General features: G+C 44.0%; 2 protein-coding genes, 1 long non-coding RNA gene and 1 other non-coding gene across 7 annotated transcripts in view; 2 read left to right on the forward strand and 2 right to left on the reverse strand.

The window, feature by feature from the left end:
• The first annotated feature begins 1,561 nt into the window (after nucleotides 1–1,561).
• LOC143376837 (uncharacterized) lies at nucleotides 1,562–3,378 on the forward strand. Its single transcript, XR_013087176.1, has 2 exons — nucleotides 1,562–1,681; nucleotides 1,772–3,378. It is a non-coding gene; the product is annotated as an uncharacterized LOC143376837 (long non-coding RNA).
• Nucleotides 3,379–6,837: 3,459 nt separating this feature from the next.
• Nucleotides 6,838–6,910, reverse strand: Trnak-cuu (transfer RNA lysine (anticodon CUU)). Its single transcript has one exon. It is a non-coding gene; the product is annotated as a tRNA-Lys (tRNA).
• Nucleotides 6,911–7,140: 230 nt separating this feature from the next.
• On the reverse strand, nucleotides 7,141–16,307 carry LOC143377151 (uncharacterized). Of its 3 annotated transcripts, none has more exons than XM_076828143.1 (5): nucleotides 16,170–16,307; nucleotides 11,805–12,226; nucleotides 10,970–11,297; nucleotides 10,290–10,880; nucleotides 7,141–9,964 (listed from the first exon to the last, which is right to left on the reverse strand). In XM_076828143.1, exons 2-5 carry the CDS (start codon nucleotides 12,191–12,193, stop codon nucleotides 8,426–8,428), a joined length of 2,847 nt encoding a protein of 948 aa, XP_076684258.1. In that variant the 5' UTR covers nucleotides 12,194–12,226; nucleotides 16,170–16,307; the 3' UTR covers nucleotides 7,141–8,425. The 3 variants fall into 3 exon arrangements, with proteins under 3 accessions (XP_076684258.1, XP_076684256.1, XP_076684257.1); XM_076828141.1 differs by lacking the exon at nucleotides 16,170–16,307 and adding an exon at nucleotides 12,998–13,410; XM_076828142.1 differs by lacking the exon at nucleotides 16,170–16,307 and adding an exon at nucleotides 12,962–13,410.
• Nucleotides 16,308–16,433: 126 nt separating this feature from the next.
• The window catches only part of LOC143377150 (cytospin-A), a 28,237-nt gene continuing 22,450 nt past the window's right edge, over nucleotides 16,434–22,220 (forward strand). For both annotated transcript variants that reach the window (XM_076828135.1, XM_076828137.1), the window contains exons 1-2: nucleotides 16,434–16,594; nucleotides 17,102–17,222. The gene's annotated coding sequence lies outside the window, so the exon portion shown is untranslated. The remainder of the gene's footprint in view (nucleotides 16,595–17,101; nucleotides 17,223–22,220) is intronic.

A 22,220-nucleotide genomic window follows, 5' to 3' on the forward strand; every position in this document is an offset into this window, starting at 1 on the left:
AAACGGAAAGTCGGCTGGTACTGTAAACGTAGAAAATTCATTGTACATTTCAATTACTTGAAATGTGCTTATGCTACAATATTCTACGTTAGCAGTAAGGAATTCTAAGTGAAAAGGGAAAATAGATGAGGGAATGTCCCCAGAAAATGAAATTTGTTAGGTTAGTCATTTTTTTATCAGCAAAGCACCGAAACAGAACATGAAATACACTTATTACACGTCCTCTGCAGAAAGCAGTTATCAACAAACATTATATATACAAAATTGTATTGAATGTTGAATTGGGCTAGTGAAAATGCGCAGACTGGATACGCGTGATTATTATGTGGTCGGCTCCTCGAAGTGACAGAAAATATAACCTAAATATATGCTATATGACAACAAATGTTTAGTGGCTATTTCAGCTTCGAAGGCATCCTCGATTCTCTCTCCGAAGACGTTACTTAGTGCCACCTCTTTCGACGGCATGTTCTCCTGTTACAAAGCCCAATTTTGTGCATTCTGAAAATTTTCGCCAGATTTTGGCCCAGGTATCAGGAGAACATGAAGCGAAAAGAGGTATTCTGAATTTCAGCTTCGAAGGCATCCTCGATTCTCTCTCCGAAGACGTTACTTAGTGCCACCTTTTTCGACGGCATGTTCTCCTGTTACGAAGCTCAATTTTGTGCGTTCTGAAAATTATTGCCAGATTTTTGCCCAGGTATCAGGAGAACATGAAGCGGAGAGAGGTATTCTGAATTTCAGCTTCGAAGGCATCCTCGATTCTCTCTCCGAAGACGTTACTTAGTGCCACCTCTTTCGACATCATGTTCTCCTGTTACGAAGTCCAATTTTGTGCGTTCTGAAAATTTTTGCCAGATTTTGGCCCAGGTATCAGGAGAACATGAAGCGAAAAGAGGTATTCTGAATTTCAGCTTCGAAGGCATCCTCGATTCTCTCTCCGAAGACGTTACTTAGTGCCACCTCTTTCGACATCATGTTCTCCTGTTACAAAGCCCAATTTTGTGCGTTCTGAAAATTTTTGCTAGATTTTGGCCCAGGTATCAGGAGAACATGAAGCGAACAGAGGTATTCTGAATTTCAGCTTCGAAGGCATCCTCGATTCTCTCTCCGAAGACGTTACTTAGTGCCACCTCTTTCGACATCATGTTCTCCTGTTACAAAGCCCAATTTTGTGCGTTCTGAAAATTTTTGCCAGATTTTGGCCCAGGTATCAGGAGAACATGAAGCGAACAGAGGTATTCTGAATTTCAGCTTCGAAGGCATCCTCGATTCTCTCTCCGAAGACGTTACTTAGTGCCACCTCTTTCGACATCATGTTCTCCTGTTACGAAGCCCAATTTTGTGCATTCTGAAAATTGTCTGATATGTTTAGAATTTGCCCCAGCATGTACAACTCTGTGGGCCTCAACTTTCGTAATTCTGTGTCCAAGCAAACGGTGCTTTGCGACATTACGCGTTGTCAGAAAGGTTTATGTACAAACTGCAACGATAACTTGAAGTCTACAGAATTCACATTATTCGGTAATGAATATTTCCGTTAATCACAGAATATTGTCATTTTCTTTTTGTCGGCTCCAAAAATCGTTAATAATAATTCGATCTGAAAAGAATATTTTGCGGTGCTTGTAGGAGGTAACCAGGTGTCCGTACTTTAAATTGCACCACTAAAAGTATTTAGGTAAAATAATTTTATAAACATAATAGGTTAACTTACCGGAACAGTCATGTAATCGGAGTATACAAATTTTTTTTTTTTATTTATTTGCAGTCTGAAGGAACAGGTCTCTTCTAGAGGTTCTGTAGATCATTATGCAATCATTTCCAATAATAAAAGTGTTTGTTTCTTGCGTGGAAGAGCCTTTAGAAGTTAAAATCGCTGGGAAAGAGGTTATTTTCACGAACACGCTAAACCTTTATTTATTCATTTATTTGCAATCGGAGACCATAGGATTCTTCTGTGAACACTAGAAATTTTTTGGCAATCAATACTGATAAGAAAATTGTTTATTTATTGCTCGAAGAAGTTTTTTGAAAATTTAACAGTAGGGTAAAACAGAACACCCAATCCGAGAAAATGGCGCTGCGCGCCATCTATCGGAACGTGACCAAAAGTGGCGCCCCCTATTGAAAAAAAAAAAAAAGCAACTTTGCCAGGCTGTATCTCTGTTCCAAGTGCAGATAGAACAAAATCGTAGAGGAAAATTTTGCACTGTTTAATAAACTCTATCATCCTGCGCAGTTACTTTTTTCGTAGGTGCGGCGGTACACTTGAAAACTGCATTTGAACTCATTTTTTAAATGGAACCATACAATTTTGTTTACATGAATTTAATCCTTGCGTTATTCTGCGTATAAAAAGTATAAGGTAAGATAGTCGTAAACTCAATAGCTTACGAGATATTTAATTTTATTACGAAATATGCCAAAAGTGGCGCCCCCAAACGATGAAACTTCGTACTAATATTTTTTCCTATATAAAATTAAATATCTCGTAAGCTATTGAGTTTTCGACTATCTTACCTTATACTTTTTATACGCAGAATAACGCAAGGAATAAATTCATGAAAACAAAATTGTATGGTTCCATTTAAAAAATGAGTTCAAATGCAGTTTTCAAGTGTACCGCCGCACCTACGAAAAAAGTAACTGCGCAGGATGATAGAGTTTATTAAACAGTGCAAAATTTTCCTCTACGATTTTGTTCTATCTGCACTTGGAACAGAGATACAGCCTGGCAAAGTTGCTTTTTTTTTTTTTTCAATAGGGGGCGCCACTTTTGGTCACGTTCCGATAGATGGCGCGCAGCGCCATTTTCTCGGATTGGGTGTTCTGTTTTACCCTACTGTTAAATTTTCAAAAAACTTCTTCGAGCAATAAATAAACAATTTTATTTTGCAAATTAATTGCATAATAATCTATAAAGCCCCCAAAAGATGCCCACGCCCTCAGATCGTAAATAAATAAATGTACCAACCTTTTGCGTGTTCGAGAACATAACCTTTCTTTCAGCGAATCGAACTACCGATGCGGTGCTAACTAAACGGGAAAACTTCAGCCAAACAAAGACGGCTTGGTCCCCCTGATGCGATGTAACTAATCTCACATACTGTAACTAGAGCGATTATTAATCGTGTATATTTCTGCTTTACAGGTAAGGAATTTTTACATAGAAGACGTTAAACCGGCTGCATTTTCGACTGATACTGCTTCAGCCGACCCCAGACCTAACCCAGACCTTTTTTTTTTTTTTCTACGTGGAGAAGTCCCTAACGGATACCCCTAACCCTCCCCTAACCCAGACCTAACCCAGTTACACTTGTAACATTTCATTGTATTGCATTTTACTTATTTGAATAAATTGCAGCTAAGTGGTAAAAGAGTTTTTTTATTTAACGAGCTCTACTTACTCCTTCCTATTCCAAATCCCATATAAAAGACATGCTAAAAGGAACACCTAAAAAGATCCTTCCACGCAGAGTGGTTTTAAAAATCTTCGCATTAAAGCACTACTTTAAATATGCCATTCACTACTCTCAAACTCTATCGACTTTCGCTCAAGGCTTCTACTTCTCTCCGAAGACGTTACTTAGTGCCACCTCTTTCGACATCATGTTCTCCTGTTACGAAGCCCTATTTTGTGCGTTCTGAAAATTTTTGCCAGATTTTGGCCCAGGTATCAGGAGAACATGAAGCGAAAAGAGGTATTCTGAATTTTAGCTGCGAAGGCATCCTCGATTCTCTCTCCGAAGAAGTTACTTAGTGCCACCTCTTTCGACGGCATGTTCTCCTGTTACAAAGCCCAATTTTGTGAATTCTGAAAATTTTTGCCAGATTTTGGCCCAGGTATCAGGAGAACATGAAGCGAAAAGAGGTATTCTGAATTTTAGCTGCGAAGGCATCCTCGATTCTCTCTCCGAAGAAGTTACGTAGTGCCACCTCTTTCGTCGGCATGTTCTCCTGTTACAAAGCCCAATTTTGTGAATTCTGAAAATTTTTGCCAGATTTTGGCCCAGGTATCAGGAGAACATGAAGCGAAAAGAGGTATCCTGAATTTCTGCTTCGAAGGCATCCTCGACTCTCTCTCCGGAGACGTTACTTAGTGCCACCTCTTTCGACATCATGTTCTCCTGTTACAAAGCCCAATTTTGTGCATTCTGAAAATTTTTGCCAGATTTTGGCCCAGGTATCAGGAGAACATGAAGCGAAAGGAGGTATTCTGAATTTCAGCTGCGAAGGCATCCTCGACTCTCTCTCCGGAGACATTACTTAGTGCCACCTCTTTCGACATCATGTTCTCCTGTTACAAAGCCCAATTTTGTGCATTCTGAAAATTTTTGCCAGATTTTGGCCCAGGTATCAGGAGAACATGAAGCGAAAAGAGGTATTCTGAATTTCAGTTTCAAAGGCGTCACCTTTAAAGTTGCGAATCGAAGCTGCAAAGGTTTGGAATTTGGATAGGAATATGTAAAAGGTATTTCTAAATAATAATACAGTTCTTTTCAAGTTTTTCCCATTTTATTTGCAGAAAAGGCTTTTACAGTGTTACAATAAATTAATATAAGTATGTAGAAATGAATGCTGATTAATATTGTATTATTATTAAGTATAAAATATATAATTTCACTTCATTTTATGTATAAAATCACTATCAGCTTTCCATCATTTGTCTCAGTTAAAGTTCCTCAATCCTGTCTACCGAGAAATGTTCCCAAGGTTAATCTGTAACAAGAAGAAAATATTTTTAGCAATCTGATTTGTCTATTATAGAAAATACAACAAATAGATTTGTCTATTATAGAAAATACAACTAATTTCAGGCAAAACATATAAAGAATATAATTATCTTCCTAATTTAAGACAATTCCCCTTTATTTCATGTAAAATACATCTCAACGCTGTACAATTCTACTAACATATCAGTAAAGTACATAGGAAATGTATAATATATTAGTAACTTGAAAAATATTTTTAGTAACTTGACTTTAAAAATAAATATAATATTGAAGTGAGATTATTTCCAGTATTATTCCTTTCATTCATTTTTATATAATATCATTCAGTATAGTATGTCCTCCTCTGTACTTGGTTACAATAGCATGTCCAACTTCCAAGCATTATTGTCGAGTTATTATTATAATTTTGCAGATTCTAACTTATACTACTAATTACATACTTTCAGTGATACCTATATTACAATAATGCAAAAAGTATTTATGTAATTATAAAGTACCATTGAATGTTTGAGCCTGTTTTTCTCAAAAACGCTAAAAGTGGACATACAATATGTGTGCACTAATTGTAAGCCATCGATGTACAATAGGAAATTTTTTTTTAAGGTAGGTTAGTCCGTTGTTGTTCTAACTGCCTGAATTACTATGACATAAATACGACAGCGATTTCAAGTGATGTATATGTAACGATAAAAGCGTTAATTTAGTAAATGTATACAATTCCCAGCAGTTCCTATGTCAATGTATGCCTAAAATGAATATAACCTAACCTACAATCGTCTGAAAATGCATACATTGACTCCATCATGCTTTTATTGTGGCTCGTATATCCAGCTATCGCTTCAGTTTTGCTATGAATCCACGTTGGCAGTCCTCCCGAGTAGGCGCCATCTCGTATCTACTACCTCAACTAAATTTGTCACGTGACTTGCTATGTATTATCGCCAATATGGCGGAACTCTGATTTGGGAATGTAGTCACGATTTTTCGTTTTTCGTTCTTATATGAGCAGATTTTGGTCTGGGAGAGGTCTCATTCGAAAGAAGAAGATTCAATGCGGAGTGCTCTGCTCACCGTTTGAGTCACAAAACTCTTTTAGTGACCTAAAAATGCTTGGATTCTGCGGGTATATTTTGTCGACTTTTGCTTTACTTTGGACACTGATATTATTACATATCAACACAATCTCGTTGAACCATGAGCAGAGCGCTCCGCATTGAACCTTCCTCTTTCGAATGAGATCTCGCCCAGCCCCAAATCTGCTCATATAAGGACGAAAAACGAAAAATCCCGAACCCATGTTTCGGGCCAGATTGTGTCGGTATACAGCGCGCTGCATTACCCGTGTCTACCCCCTTAATATGAATACTAAAAACTAATTATTTTCTTGTGCTACAATTTCGATGGTGTTTTTCACTTTAAATAAAATCGTGGAGCAGGATATCTCACAACAAATTCATTTCGACGCTTGATTCTGTCTTAAATTGATTCATATTCTGTTATGAAAGATTCTGCTCCACGATTTTATTTAAAGTGAAAAAACACCATCAAAATTGTAATACAGAAAAATAATTATTTTTTAGTTTTTAGAGCATTTTAAATAAAATCGTTCAATATAATTTTTTTTATATATTTTTTTATTATTTACTTTTTAGTGTTTAAGTTTTTATTAGTGGTTATATGCTGATTTGATTTGTGATTATAGGCTGATTTCAAGTCGTTTGAATTTGTGGCTATGGGTTATATGAATTGATGACTGGATAATTTTTTTAAACCCCCGGGTTTTTTTCATAATTTTGTATTGTCATCCAAACTACGTACACCTGCAAAGTTTCAAGTCTATTGGATAGTTGGAAGTGGGTTAAAATTGAGTTTCTAGATTTGAACCAAACAAACAAACAGAGGATTGAAGCTGAATAGTATCGTTTAAAAATAAGTATATCTGGTAGGTTAGGTTCTACGAACTTGACATTATAGGCAATCCATAGAAACAGAGTTCACATGATAAATTCTTTATTTCTGTTTCGTCAAGAACGCAATATGCAGTTCAGGATTGTGATAAAAAAGATAAGTGTAATAATTGTTGAAAATTCAAAAAAGAAATCGCCCAACGTGGGGCTCGAACCCACGACCCTGAGATTAAGAGTCTCATGCTCTACCGACTGAGCTAGCCAGGCATTTTCTAATAAATTTTTATTTGTGTTCAAACGTAGAGCATTTGTTTATTAACAAATTGCAATTAATAACAGTGCGCTCAGGATGAGGAGCGCTTCAGCGCAGTGAATGGAGGGGGAAACACCCTGGGTGTGCATGAACATTACCACCACTCCTATAGGTGTTTCCCCCTCCGTTCACTGCGCTGAATCGCTTCTCACCCTGAGTGCGCCAATAAGAAATAAACGCTAAATTCATTGATTAAATTGCATAATTTATTTGTGCGTCCGCCAGTGACAATTATTCAAGCACAAGTTAATGCCTCGCCTGAAATCTCAAGGTACATTTCAAAAAGTTGTACTATTTATATTAAAAACTTCGAATTTCGAAGCTCCCTTCGGTAAGCGTTATCCACTAAATTGAAACGGAATATTAACAAGCTACGCTATCTCTAGCTAAATAAACTACAATACTGTTTAACAAATTATGGCACGTATCGACGATAAATAGCCCGCGAAATTACAAACTTTTGTCAGAAAATCACCCTAAAGCTAAGGAAGCTCGTTCCAGGACTTCCCCACTCCGTGGCCAGATCCTCCAGGAACAGAGTTCCAATTCTTTAGCGATACGGCGTCGGGTCGCTTGCCATTCTCACACTCTCTCCTTCTCTAAACAATCAATTCTTCAACACTCGTAGGAGACCCAATGTGGTCATCACTGTCATCAGCTATCGCCCGTCGCCCGGACTGTTTAGTCCCACGTGTCCTCTACCACAGTGCCTCCCAACCTCCTTTTAATCGCGACCCCTTTTTTATAACAATCAAATACCCTGCGATATTTCCTTCCTTTCATTTATGAAAACTCAGTGCTACATCATCAATAAACTATGTCAATGTAACCATATTAAAATGCGTTAAAAATCGTCAACTATTAAAAATAACCTGGTTGACCCCCCCGAAAACACTTCGCGACCCACAGGTTGGGAATCACTGCTCTATCAGGACCGATCACAGGCTAAGTCCCTGCCATAAAATCGTCGAAAGCAGAAAACAGCGGGGGACCATTGGGGCCATCCGCTCACGACCTCAGCCTTAAATTTGGTGGCGATAACAAGGTGCTCCCAGACCTAACCCAAATCCGTGTTAAGATTATTAAGCTCTCCGCTACTCAACAGCATTACACATTAAGTAACTAATCATAGAAAAATTAGCGTTACGCCTAAATTCGCTGATTATTCGAAACGGCCTTGCAAAACGTTGTTTTGCATTGTTTAACCCTTCTTTTGCGTTCAGAGGAACTTACGCCAATTGTGTTCGGGGCACACAGACCCCGCGAGAAATCCCATAGAAGAGAAGAGCATACATGGAAGTAACAAAGGCGATAAGTCTCTAATAAGATTCTAGATGAAAAAGTTAGCCGGAAATAAAGAGCTGGTCGGGTTAAATAACCCCAAACACAATAGAAAGGTTAATGAACACATACTTACATTATTGTACTGTACTCGCGTTATAGTTAAGTATCAAGCACGATCCGCGCAACTAGTGTGCCCACGTGGCCAGTATCGAGAACATAAATACAGAAAAGAAGGCACCTGTGTGGAAATTAGTGGCCACAGAGCACTCAGAGGGGCAGTCAAACGAGCCATCTGTCCTGTTCTGAAGCAGAAGATTCCTCACCAGTTTCTTTCCCTCGCACGAATTCTCAATTCTCACGAATCTGATCTTTCGAGCCTCGAGGAACTGTTCCAGCTCCACCCTGCACCTCCACTTCAACGGGTTCCCTGCGAACTCGACGATATACACCTCCGGCAGATCGTTCAAGTCGCTGGTAAAAATGCATTTAAGATCGTTGCCCTCTAAGTTCAAGTAACTCAGTCGGTTCAAATGCCTGAACGCCCCGGGGGCGATGTACTTGATCGAGTTCCCACGTAAATCCAGCCTCTGCAAGTTCTCCAAAACGAACCAGGACGAGTCTACCATTTCCAGAGGATTGTCCTGAATCGTCAGGTTCTCCAGTTTATTCAATCCGTCGAAGGCACCCTGCTTTATGGTAGCCAATCCAGAGTTCGTGATGACGAGTTCGCGCAGATTAGGAAATTTTAAGAAGCACTCCTTTGGTAATCGCGGTAAATGTCCCTGCAGAAACTCGATCGCCGTGGCTTCGCCTCGCAACGATTGCAACAATGGAAGATTACCTCCCGAGCATCGGTAACGAATCCCTGCGTCATCTTCGTCGGCTATGCAACTCCCTTCAACGGTCTCGTTCTTAATTACGCTACCAGGTGTGGTTGCAGGCGTCGCTGCAGTTACCGACGGAGTCTGCGTGACGATCTTCCAGCAATCTTCCTTCAACACCAGAGCATCTTTGTCGTAACGAATCCCTCGAGTGTCGAGGACTTCTGCTAGCTTACTGCCGCACAGACAGCTCCAAGGGTTACCCGCCACTTGCAGGGACGACAAGTAGCGCAAACGGTGCGCCATGTACTCGACCCCGATGCAGTTCATGGAGTTCTCAGAGACGTCTAAGCTAGTGAGGTACGGTAGAGCGTCGAATACGTCGTTACGTATTCCGTAGATGTTGTTGCGCGACAGATCTAAATGCCTCAGGTTGGATAGTCCCTGGACCATGCCGAGGTTGATCGAGTCCAGCTGATTATCGCGGAGAGACAGATGCTCGAGGTTACGGGCGCCCGAAAAGGCGCCAGATTCTATCTTCTCGATGCCGCAGTCGCGCAGCTCCAGCTTCGACAAGTAGCCGTCGAAGCGCGCGAAACTGTTCGGTGGGATTCTCGTAATTTTCGAGAGAACGACGCGGATCGTGTGTGCAGTTGGCGGAATCACGTTCAGATCCTCGATCGATGTGATCGCGCGGCACGTGTAGATCGATTGGGATCGATGGGTGGTGATTTCGGCGTAGCAGGAGCCGTTGTACAACGGCGGCTGTGGTGTCGTGAAGTGTTTTATTGGTGGTCTGGAGGGAGGAGGCCTGACGACTGTCACGTTCCATTCTCTCACGCTGTCTTCGAAGGAGGTCCAGTGCACCTTGCCCGAGCTCACCGAGGTGGATTCGACGATCGTCTGTGGGCAGAAGAGAACGACCAGGTAGGGTTTCTAAGTTGTTTGCGAACCATTTCGACTTCTTCGCGAGAAAGTTAACAAGTTAATCATTGATAAGAGTCAAACAAGCCGGGGCAAAAGAATTAAATGTCACGGTTAAAAGAATGTACATCGCGCCAAATTGACCTTAACCTTAAAATTGAGGATCAATTTTTTTTATTCTAACGCGTTTGACTCGCGAAAGCGAGAAAAGGTGTGAAGGCTACTATAAAGAATGTAGAATGTTCCAAAGTTATATGTATTAAAATTTAAATGAATCTACATCGTAAGTTGACTAGCGCAGTACCTGTCCGCTGGCGCCATCTGGTATATTTTCTTCGTTCTCGTAACACCGCCCTGCGTTGATTTCAAAGCCAACGTTTCTCTGCGTTAAAAGATTCTGCATATTGGATCGACAGGAACACAGCCACGGGTTGCCAGTGGCGTCCACTCTCTCCAGTTTCTTTAATTCAGCCAGTTCCTCGATCGCTATGCAACGCAGGCGGTTGTTTCGAATGTCGAGGTACCTTAAGCTGCCTCCCACGTGCCACAGGGCAGTTCTCTCGATCTGCTCGATATCGTTCCCATGGAGTATAAGCTGCTGGAGATTCACCAGATCTCGGAACCAATCGGCCCCCACTGTGGACAGCCGATTTCCAACCAGGGACAGCCGTTGCAGCCTATGCAAGCCAGCGAATGCCCCGCCCTCTATCCTGCCGATGCGACAACCGCTTAGATCCAAGCTCCTCAAGCTGTTGCCGAAACGGAAGAATGCGTATCTGGGCAGCGAGTCTATCGTTAATCCAGAAATCTCGATCCAAGTGGTCTTGTCAGGCAGCCTGTCCAGGGATGTGAGCACGTTCGTTTGGAATTCGTTTCTGTGAGTAGTGATGCGCTCCTGAAATTCAGATCTGTGTTTGGTCCCTTCTAAAGTTTTAATTGCAGGTAATCGTCGAAGTACCGTTATCTATGGAGGATTCATCTTACTCTGTCGGTATTATCCAAACGTTGGGTGGTGAAGGACGTCGTTAACACAGGGAACCCGATCTGCGTCATGCATTGGTCATTTCTGCAGACGTAGACATTCCTAGAGCATTCTACTTCCTGAGTGATCGATCGAACGCGAAAGTGTTGGTCCATTTTCTGTCGGCACTCGCAGAGCCACGGGTTCCCGTCCACGCGCACGGCTCTGAGGCTGCGCAGATAGACCAGCTCCTCTGTCGGTAAACAGTCCAGGTCGTTATCGCGCAGGCCCAGAGTTTCGAGCATGGGCAGCGCGCGAAATACGTCGGGCTCGATGTCCTCCAAACCGCATCTGAAAAAGCGCGAGATCCACGATTAGTTTCGTTGCATTTCCTTCTACTCTTTTTCTCGGATAATACTTCTCCAGCGAAACAATCGTTAACGAGCTTTGCAGGTGAATGTATAAAACCAAACGGGGTCATTCCGGTTAGCGGAAAAAAAGTGTTTAAAAAAAAAGTCGACTCTGTGAACCCGCAACATTCCTCTACAATATGCGACATATTCTACGACCAAGATATCGAAATCTGCTAAAACCTACGATTGCCTTGGAAACGATCTTGCGCGTTAGGAAAGGCACACTCCGTATAGGACATATTTATCTCGTAACCATTGATTTTCAATGAGACCGATCTAGTGCGCAGTCGCTTCCGCGTCTGGCGTTGCATATTTCATCCCACGATCTCTTTTCTTGGAGATGTCTCGCGGATCGGGATGCGTGACATCACGTTTTCGATATTACCCACGCACTGGGTCGTCGACACCCACCTGCCCGGCTTTACGCAATCGCGGGCTGGCTCACCTGTCCAGGATAAGCTTCCTGAGGCTTCTGAGGGGATGGAACCACGCGGCCCTGGCCACGTGGAGCCTGGTACCGTGGAGTATCAACCACTCGAGCCTGTCCAAGCCAGCGAACGCTGACGGATCGATGAAGTTCACGTGGCAGTTGTAAAAGGAGAGCCGCCTCAGGTTTTTGAATCGCCAGAACGCGTTGTCCGGCAGATGGTGGAGCCTCGACACGGAGAATTCTATCCATTCCGCCTCGCTGGCTATCTCCTCGAGGTCGTTCAGGTCACCGTGCGTACAGGCGTAGGCGAGCGACCGCTCGTCATCTGGGATCACCACTACGGTGCACTTGCCGTCACCTCGGCCAATTAGGGCGACCAACGCCCATAGCAGAATCAGACGCATCGCCTTCTTCCGATTCTAGACCGCACGCGTTACCTGCGGGCATACATTAGAGCAGGCCTTAGCTAGCCGCTCTAGGAAAAACACCGCGATGCAGGCTATTTTCGCGCGCGGAAGGCTTTGCTTTGGGGACTCGCGGAACCGCGGGTCCTTGGAGTTCGAGGATTATAAAGGCGGAGGTAGATTTGTGGGTGGTTGCTAGTTGGTAAGGTGGAGTGCTGGGTAGTTGGGCTCTTAGATTTGTGGGATTTTTAGGTGGATAGGTTTATGGATGGGCGGAATTCTTGGAGCGTTTGTTAAAGGGGAATGAGATATTTGGGTTTTGGGATTTTAGGTTTCTGGACTCGCGAATTCTTGAGTTTATGGACTTGCAGGCCCCTAGATTTTTGGATCTTTGAATTTTTATACTTCTGGACTTCTGGATCCCTAAATTCTTAAATTTCTGGACTTCAATGCCTCTGGATCTCTAGACCCCTGGAGTTCTGGACCCCGAATTAACAAACTTATGAACTTCTGGCTCCTCATATCTCTGAACCCTGGAATTCTTAAATTTTTCGGCTCGTACATCCCTAGATCTCAAAACTTCTGAATGAACTGCTTCGCTCTGAAACCCCTGAACCCTCTTAACAATGCTCCTTAAATCTCCCTAGAACTTTAAAGTCCAGAATACCTCGGTTTAAAACCCACACTACATCCACTGCATCACTCAGTCAGACTACAGACTCAGTTAGAAACGCGTTGCAGTTCTCGTCATTGGGAGCACGCTTTTACCTCGCACACCGGAAACGCCACTTGCTGGCCACTCACCATGGTCACGTTCAAACGCAATAGCCGTGGTTCTCTTTGACGGTCCACCTCCGAGCCACTTATCCCAGAAGCCTTAATAATCGCTCCAGCAACCAGCTTGTTCCATCAGAAAACCCCAAACCCTTCAACTACCCCACCTCTTTATCATCTTCACCAACATTCACCGGTTTCAGTCACAACTCTAACCCTGACCCGCAGCCCTGTTCAAGCTCCCGGTCCAATCGGAGCGAAGGAAATCTTTGAAACGTGTCTGGCACGAGCACCGCGGTATAGGAGCAACCGGTGTTGACGATTTCGACGAAGAAGGGAGATAGGTAGATCGGGTGCAGTAGGAAACGTCGATCAGCTTGGCTGGACAGTGTCTCGCATCGATGGATCGAACGGAAAGAGCACGACTGAGCCCGCGATTCGCGCGCTTCCTCGTTATATAAACTTCTAAGGCCAAGGTCGGCCTCCTAGTGCCTGTATACGTCGATCCCCCGACCTATCTTTAGCATGCGTCGCTCTAGTTTGGCAGCATGATGCACTTCGCCAGCCTCTAGCTCTAGCTGCGCCTCGTGCGTGCATCTTGGAAAACGGTGCCTCTGTTTTGAGTCGCAAGTAAGGTCTGGGACAGCTTCCAGAGGCTGGCGATGCGGAGTTTGCTTAGGCATGAGAAGCTTAGGAGGGTTCGTGGAATTTGAGAGGTTCAGTTTGGGAGGTTTTGAGGACGTTTGGGGTCTCAGGGTATCAATTTAGCTTGGGGAAGTAGGCTGCAGCTTTGGAGGCGTGGGTTCAGAGGAGGAGGACCTTTTGGAGGTCCTTGAAAAGGGATGACGTCTCTCTTGATGCCATCTGGGGATGGATAGCTCAGATTAAGGATACTAGTGGTGTAGGCTTCAGGGGACGTGGGTTCTTCATCTAGATAGGTCTAGATTTAGGGAGGACTAGTGTTATAGGTTCCAAAGATTTGCAAAAAGTTATTTGAAATAAAAATTTGTGTAGGTACGATGGGCAAAAATTATAATTATTGGCATAAAGTTTTCAATTAATATAATTTGAGGGTTTCTCTTTAAATAATCTCAAATATCGCGCTCGTTTTTCCACCTTGGCCAGGTCAAGAAATATCTTATCTTTGGGAATTTATTTCTAAGTGACAAAAACACTGTTATCGATAAAAAATTTTCAACGAAGATAGAGACATTTTTGAATAATATATACAATTTTTTTCAAATATCAAACCATTCCCTAAACTTTAAATTCGTTTTTCTCGAAACCACGTTTCCCGAAACGGTGTACGCTGTAATTTGAGTAAAACTTTATGGATTTTTATACAATTCTGCACAGATGTTCTTGAATGTATTCTCTATCGCCCGATCGTCAAGTTTTTCGATATTTTAATTTTAAAGTCCATTTTTTTACACACGAAAACATTTATGAACATCTGTGAAAAATTGTATAAAAATCCATAGAATTGCACTCAAATTACTAACGTTCCAAAAGAAGCAGACCCTAATCCAGACCTATTCCACTAGTCTTATAGGTTCCAAAGAACCTTCTGGTGGTCCTTGAAGTGCTCTAATACCTTCCTAATTTCGTCCTGCTTCTGCCTAACCCAAACTCAGACTAGTGGTCTAGATTTCACAGGACATTGTGGTCATCTAATAATCCTCGAAACGACCCAATGTTTCTTTATTCCAATCCTAGGGTACTAAAGCTTTGAGTTCCAAAAGACGTGGTAGCCTTCTAGATCTTCTGGTAGCCTGATGTCTTCCTAGCTACACGCGTCCTTATACTATAGTATTCAGTACTGTACCAGTCAGCACTGTGCCGTTAGTGGAACGGATATTTTGAACAGTCAGTTTCGACACCGATTATGGTGGTAACCGTTGGTCCAGTTTTTAGGGGATAAATTGGTCGATGCCGTTAGTGGCCGCGTATCTTATCTAGCTCGACGCTGAATGCCATATGTCGCGTGGCGTAGTGGATCACTCGATAGACTAGCTCTTTGAAAAAGTAATTGCAGCAATAATTGATCCCTCTGCCGGGAAGCTTCTTTGTAGACCTACTTCGTGTCCACGTAATTCGAACTTCGGTTCGTGCATCTGTTGATCCTTGACTCTGCTGGATCGTGAGCGAACTGGATTGGAATTATAGGTGGCATGTCCCACCCATTATTTCAGTCAGGGCCAGGACCCACCCTGGCTGATATGTAACTAGTAGTTGACCCTATCGGAGGACCAACCCTGCTGCTCACTTAGGATCTATTTAAGTCGAACGTGACCTCCACTCACTTATAGATACCTTTCCGATTTTCTTCCTCATTTCTTGGACAGTGGGGGACAAAAAAGCTACTTTCCAGATCCACTCTACCTCTATTTCTTTTTAACATTAACTCAAAACTGCAGCACGTGGCCCAATATGTATAAAATCCAGTTCAAGTTGAATTTATTTATCTGACAAACAAAAGCCCTACACAACATTAAGCAAGACAACACACTTTTGAAGTGTAATAAAAGTGGTGACTCCTCTGTCCACCCCCAAAATGCATTGTCCCCTTCAATGCCATATAAATTTGTTGTTTGCTAGTTAAATAAATGCAGCTTCAACTGGGTTTCATACAGCTTCCAATTCTCCACCAGAATATGCATATTAAACACAGCACAGCTGCAAGTAGCTTCTAAAAAAATAACAAAAATAAAAGAAAACGAAAAAATGGTAACTTTTTTGTCTGCCACTGTACGTATATTTGAGTTGTGGTGGATTCAAACTTATCTCTAGGTAGGTCTAGAATTTAGAGCATGTTTAACCTGAACCAGGGCTTCAGTCTATTAAGTACTGATTAGTTTCGTTTACTTCTCAATTACGTGGGTTAGATTTGGGTCAGGTGTGATTAGACCTGCATTACATACTTCACACCAAGTGTGCCATAATACACCAACAAACTTACTCACACACTTCCATTTTGCACCGAGCAATTCCACATCACCTGCAGCAGTCAGGTGCAAAATTTCGACTCATAAAACCTTCTTTAAAAATACGCAAAGCACCCTGAAATATCCACTATCACTACAAATTTTCCACAACATTCAATGAAGCTCAGAAAAATTCCTGAACTCACAAAACAACTGACGTGGCTACGCATTACAATATTCACAATCTCCCCCAAATTCTAATGAATTCTAATATTCACCTGCGCCAGGGATCGACGTAGCACAAAATTTGAACCGTATTTCTTCGAATCCAGCGCTCGAAAATATATAAAAAACAGCTGCAATGTTGCAGCAAGTTTTCTCGTGGCAGGCCCGCGTTATTCAACATCGTAACACCGTCATTAACATACGCTATCGTGTGGCGAGTGCATTAGTGCCCGATGGCGATTAGCTAGTGCCCCTGCGCCGTCCATCCATCCATCCATCCATTTTACCCATCCAAGTCGAAGACGATGCATCGTCATCGCCGGTGCAGTCTCGCGCGGTCTGTCGTTCGCGAAGCACGCCAGTTCCGCATTCGTTCGCTCCTCTATCCACTTACATCGGTTAAAAACCCAGCCGACGGTTTTTCCAGCCATCCCCGATTACACGCCGATAGCATTCCTCGGCTCGTTCCGACTGCTCTGTAAGTACTATGCAATTTTCATAATCATCGTCGCTCCTCTAACATCCTAATGTAACTGTTCGCGTAATTGCTGCCTCTTCCTCGAATCCGGTGCAGACCGATTCTATCATCGATGCATCAACGTCTGCCTGAATTAAAAAAAGGTAGCTCATTGGAATTATATTTCCACCGTTCTAAAAAAATTGAATGCTACTGAGAAGTTGTTCAACTGCAAGGATCCATAAGTTTGTCAAAATTTATCCAAAACTGTTGTGGCAAGCAGCGAATTAAAGCTGGAAGCTTCTACTTTTTCACCCCCTTGGCGGATTTTAATTATGTCGGCGGCCAAGGGGTGAAATCCCCTCTCAAAGAGGGGGCTGTGTGTTTGTAGACGTTTCTTGGTAAACGCTACAGATCGGTTTTATATTTCCTCCCTTTTATTTTCGAAGAAGTAAATTCTGGTTTCACGAGGGTGGATGATGGTTTCTGACTGGCGGGTGGTCTGTTTGTATTTTTGCATGCGCGAAGAGGGAGGAATTGCGATCGAGGCCAGTCGGGAAGATGGATTCTCACGATGGCGACGCGAGGTCCACGCCGTGCGAGCCGTGGCTAGATCTACGTGGGACGCCAGGAGCCGTGATCATGCCAGGTGGGTAGAGCCGAGCAGGTATTTGGAGCGCGACAGGAGCTCTCTCGAGCGCTCAGCTGAACGGCGGCGTTAAGTCGGCTTCCATCGGGGATCCGAGCGTTACCTAATGCCACGTTACACTCGCGGGCAAATGAAATTAGCGGCGATTAGGTCAGAAGGTCACCCACTTCGCACCGCGCAAGGTCACGCTGCCAGCGTATCGGGAGGTGGATCGTGCGTCTCACCTACGCGCCCACTGGGGACAAAAATGGAGGGTGTCAGGAGGATTCTGTGGAAGTAGCCACGCTGCAGATTTCTTAGGGACGAGCGGGACAGGCTTAACGACGCTTCAAGTTCCACGAGGGATGCTTTGTGATGTGTGATGCCCGTGGTGTTCTTTGGGGAGGTACTACAAGTGTTTTCACCAGTGCCGGATTTAAGGGGTGGTTCCGGTCTAGAGCCCAAAAAATAGGTGATCTTTAGGAATTAATTAAAGGAAAACTACCGCATATAATTTAATGGGACTTTTTGCATCGTATTAAGGATGTCCTAAGTTATAGGAATGTATTTTTTGTTTTACAATTAATCATTGCAGACGGCACTGGGGAGTCGTTAAAGTCGAGGCGTTAAAAAATTCATCCAAATCGGTGGGACCTGTATCTTCAAAAGTTATTATCCGATTCGACTGAAACTTTTTTTATTTTGAAGAATATACTTCTGGCTGGGGGGGGGGGCAGACAAAATTACAAAAATGACAATTTTAGAAAATAACGACACTTGAAGTATGAAATCACTTTATCCGTACTTTCAACGCCTTTAACAATTATAAATTTTCAATTTTTTGGTGACAGTGCTCTGAATTCACAATTTTCTCAAGCTATAATTTATTTCTTTAAAACGCTGTAGTGAAAACAATTGAAACTCGGCAGATATTTACATCTATCCATATACTACATGTACAAACAAATTGAAAACACTGGTACCATTTGTTCAACACTTTTTCAGCTGTTTTATCTGTCAAGATCGTCTCTTTCTATAAGAGTACGTGTAAAATCAGTGAAAATTCAAATAGTTATAACTCAGCAACCGTTTACTGAATTCGATTAATTTTTTTGGAGCATATCAGGAAGATTCAAAAGAACAATGTCACAAATTTTCATAAACTAGGCACGATTTTAAACGATGCCTCAAAGATATTTTACCGAGGGTTAGGCGCGAATAAAAAATCAGAGCAAGGCCATCAAAAAGCTCAAAGAAACGTATTACAATTAAAGGGCGCAATGCGGCAAGTTCGCCTAGGGGGCAAAAGAGGCTCGAGCCGGGCCTGATTGATGGTACCAAGTTGAACACTAACACCTAAATAATACCACTTCACCGCTACCCACTCACAAACCCATACCCAAGTCCCACTGAAGTGCCATTTTCTAATCCATCCCATACAAGCTCCCAACGCTTGATCCTCTTCCCATCTCGTCCCACCCCCATCTTCCTACTTCCCGTTCCCAACATTCTTCCTCCACACGACAGCCTCGCAATTAACCGATCGTCGACTCCTTCGTTAACCCTTCCTCCCCCCGCCATAACAGCAGAACAGTTTCCGCGAGCCCGACACCCTTATCACGACCAGCTAATCACCAAGCGAGACGATTCGCCTCGTGCCGGCCGCGATAGACATCTAGGGCGTTATTCGTTGCGCGAGTCGGTGCAACGGACACGACGCCGACGGGACCGGTGACTGATGTCGGGCGAAGGGGAGGGACCGCCTGGAACGTTGCAGGAGAGAGGAGAGTCGACGGCGAGAGAGGTCACTCACGGAATAACGTGGAACGGAATGGCACGGACGTAGCCAGTTCGCATTGAACTGCCGAATCGCGCGGACCGATCCTCGCCACCTCGAGCGACCTCCCTCCTACGCTCTCTGTGCGACGTCACACCCGCCGACCGCTGCGCGCTGGCCCGCGACCCTCTCTCGGGCCCCGAAAATTGGATACCTATGTGCAGGTGCGCTCGTCGATCATTAACGACCATTAGTGCGACTTACTTGGGTCATCCGCCGATGAATGTGCCAGGGATCGGTGCCTAGCTTCCCACCACGCTCGAGGAGCTCCGCGACGCCTCGATTGTATAGTATGGTACACGGAAGGGATTTGGCGAGGTTGTAGAAGCTACGAGAGTCCCAATGTTTACAGCTCGGAGGTTTGCATCTTTTTGGGGGAGCTAAGCTTTATGAATACTTAGAGCTGTGAACTTTGGGACTCGCGTAACTTAAGTCGTAAAAGCTGCGAGAGTCCCAAAGTTTACAGCTTTGAGCTTTGGAATTTTGGGGGGAGCTAAGCTTTCCGAATACTTAGAGCTGTGAACTTTGGGACTCGCGTAACTTAAGTCGTAAAAGCTGCGAGAGTCCCAAAGTTCACAGCGTTGAGATTTTGAAAGGCTTAGCTCTGAGAAGAAATGCCAAACCTAAAAGCTGTGAACTTTGGGACTCTCGCAGCTTTTACGACTTAAGCTACGGGAGTCCCCAAGTTCACCGCCTTAAATTTTGAAATTTTTTGGGGACCTAAGCTTCCCAAAACTTCAAAGCTGTGAACTTTGGGACTCCCGTAGCTTGAGTCGTAAAAGCTGCGAGTGTCCCAAAGTTCACAGCTTTGGGCTTTTAAATTTTTGGGGACCTAAGCTTCCCAAAACTTCAAAGCTGTGAACTTTGGGACTCCCGTAGCTTAAGTAGTAAAAGCTGCCGGAAGTCCCAAAGTTCACAGCTTTGAGGTTTGACATTTCTTTCGAGAGCTAAGCTTTGCAAACCCCCAAAGCTGTAAATTTTGGGACCACCACAGCTCTCACATCCTCGCTATATCCTTTCCACGTACTACACTCCGGATTGCACTTGTTTCGGGGGCGTTGAGGCGAATAAAGGCTACCGCGCGGCCCATTGAATCGCGAAACGCGGCTGTCGCGCGTGTGGGCTGGTGTGCCCCGACGACGGTCCAAGCTGTTGCTCCTGTTGACGAAGTGTAGGCCGTGGAAAAAGGCCGCCACACCCTGCGGCGAGAAATGGGGAACGTCTAAAGTCTAAACGGCGAAGGAGCCTCGTCTGGAGCTGACTCGACAGCTTCCTTGTAACTCGGATAGGGTCTTCGTCCACAGAACTCTAGAAAAAGCTACGGAGGTCTGGGTTTCTCGGATACGTGCAAGTTTCTTGAGCTCGTTTCGCGATTGATCGCTTCACCAGGTTGTTGGTTACTACTTTCTGTCATGAATTGAGTGATTGTTCAGTGTTTTAGGGACCTGGAGGCGTTGCTCTGCTTCTCAGATGGAAGCTTCAGTGAGATTCTCCCGTAGACTTGTTTCTACCAGCATGAATCATTTTAAATTGGAGGTGGAGTCTTCTCAGTGCACGTTACATTTTATTTACCAGCGCGATCTGGCTTTTAACCGCCTCCAAAAAAGGAGCAGGTTCTCGATTCGTCACGTATATTTTCTTTTATTTTTCTGTTTAGGTAAACGTAACGTTCTGGGGACGGTCAGGCTTGCGTGCCGCTGCTGACTGCTCGATTTGCGAATTATGTAAGAGCAGGTAGTCGGAAGGTGCGCGTCTGAACGAACCATTCCATAGGAATTGGCATTCCTTGGACGACTTGGCGATGGAATGGCGAGTGGTCGTGTGTGCGCTTGTGCACGAGGATCGGTGGATCTTGTATCGCTATGTATCACGGTGTATCGCCTTGTATCGCGGGTTTATCGGTTTCTCTGCTCGCACGCGGACCGTGTGCCCGTTTCCACTGTGAATTACCGTTCTCTGAGCCTTTAACAACCAATTCTCGGTGACCCTCTCGAGGAAAGGTGCGTGGTGTACCGTGGTCGTAGGCAATGAGGATTAGATGTTGATAGAAGCTTCCATCTGGGTGGAGAGCAATCCCTTTTCCTGACAGCTGTGATTTTCTGCTCTTAATTCAAGCTGGGGGTTCGCAGTCGGTTGTGGAAATATCATAGGAGCTTTGGGCCACAAGTAGATCACTCTAAGTGGAAAGAGTGGAGAAATATTTCTTCTAATATAGTTGAGTTCTTAATAGAAGCATGTAGCTAAATGAAAGAGTAATCCCTTTTCTAATAACTCCCATTTCCTATTTCTAGTTAAACCCGGGGATCCAATGTGTACCATGGACCTCAATTATTAGAATTAGACCTCAAAAAGAGTACTTCAAGTGTAGAAACAGTGGAGCAATCCTTCTCCTAATGCAACTGATTTCTATTGAGTAAGTACCCACCTAAATAAAAGAGCAAACCCCGTCCTAATTGCCCCCATGATCCACAGCTCTCTCCTAAAAATTGAACTCCAATAAGGGTGCCACCGCGCGCAAAACAAAGGCTCCGCTCTTATTTCCGCTTATTTCTCTCTCTCAACCACCTGTAGCCTGCACAGCCAAACTGTGGACAGTTGCTGCGGGGACACCTTGTATAAGGATTGGCATCAGGTCGCGTGTGGAGTTTAGTATGTGGGGCCCAAGTGTGTTTCGCGTCGTTCGAGCGAACGGCCACGGGTGCAGGGTAGTACTTACGTACGTATGTACAGAACGTAGTTACGTACCGGGCATGCATCTTTATTATTGGCCCGAGAACCCGTACGCGCGGCGAGGTTCGATGAACCTTTACGGCTACGTATGTACACGGGACGCGTACCCCTCTGATTGAAGCACCGCGGTGTGTATCCGCGGCTGAAAATCCGTGGCAGGGTCTCACCGGTTCTCCTGGGAACCGGTGTTCAAGCGACACAGCCAGCTCCTCCGCGAGTCGCTCCAGTCCAACCCAGAACACCTCTCCTCTCTATGAGACAGAGCGGCTTAAACGTTCTGCTATGAGACGCCACGGCAAGGTGTACGCGAGGATCAGCTGTGTGGGAGTTTGCAGGGAGATCAGACTTGGGAATCGAGGAAATCTTGGTGGCTGGAGTGGACGCGGAATTTCAGAAGCTTTGTTCAGATTTAAGGGGTTACGTGCAGTCGGCAGGTAGAAAAAGAATGATTC

This window comes from Andrena cerasifolii, chromosome 15, assembly GCF_050908995.1.
Source record: "Andrena cerasifolii isolate SP2316 chromosome 15, iyAndCera1_principal, whole genome shotgun sequence".
Taxonomy (NCBI): domain Eukaryota; kingdom Metazoa; phylum Arthropoda; class Insecta; order Hymenoptera; family Andrenidae; genus Andrena; species Andrena cerasifolii.

Coding starts and splice junctions, on each gene's coding strand:
- LOC143377151 (XM_076828143.1), bottom strand. CDS start 12,193: ATGCGTCTGATTCTGCTATGGGCGTTGGTCGCCCTAATTGGCCGAGGT. Junction 11,298..11,804: donor AGGAAGCTTATCCTGGACAG/GTGAGCCAGCCC, acceptor GCGCTTTTTCAG/ATGCGGTTTGGAGGACATCG. Junction 9,965..10,289: donor CAGATGGCGCCAGCGGACAG/GTACTGCGCTAG, acceptor TTCTGCCCACAG/ACGATCGTCGAATCCACCTC.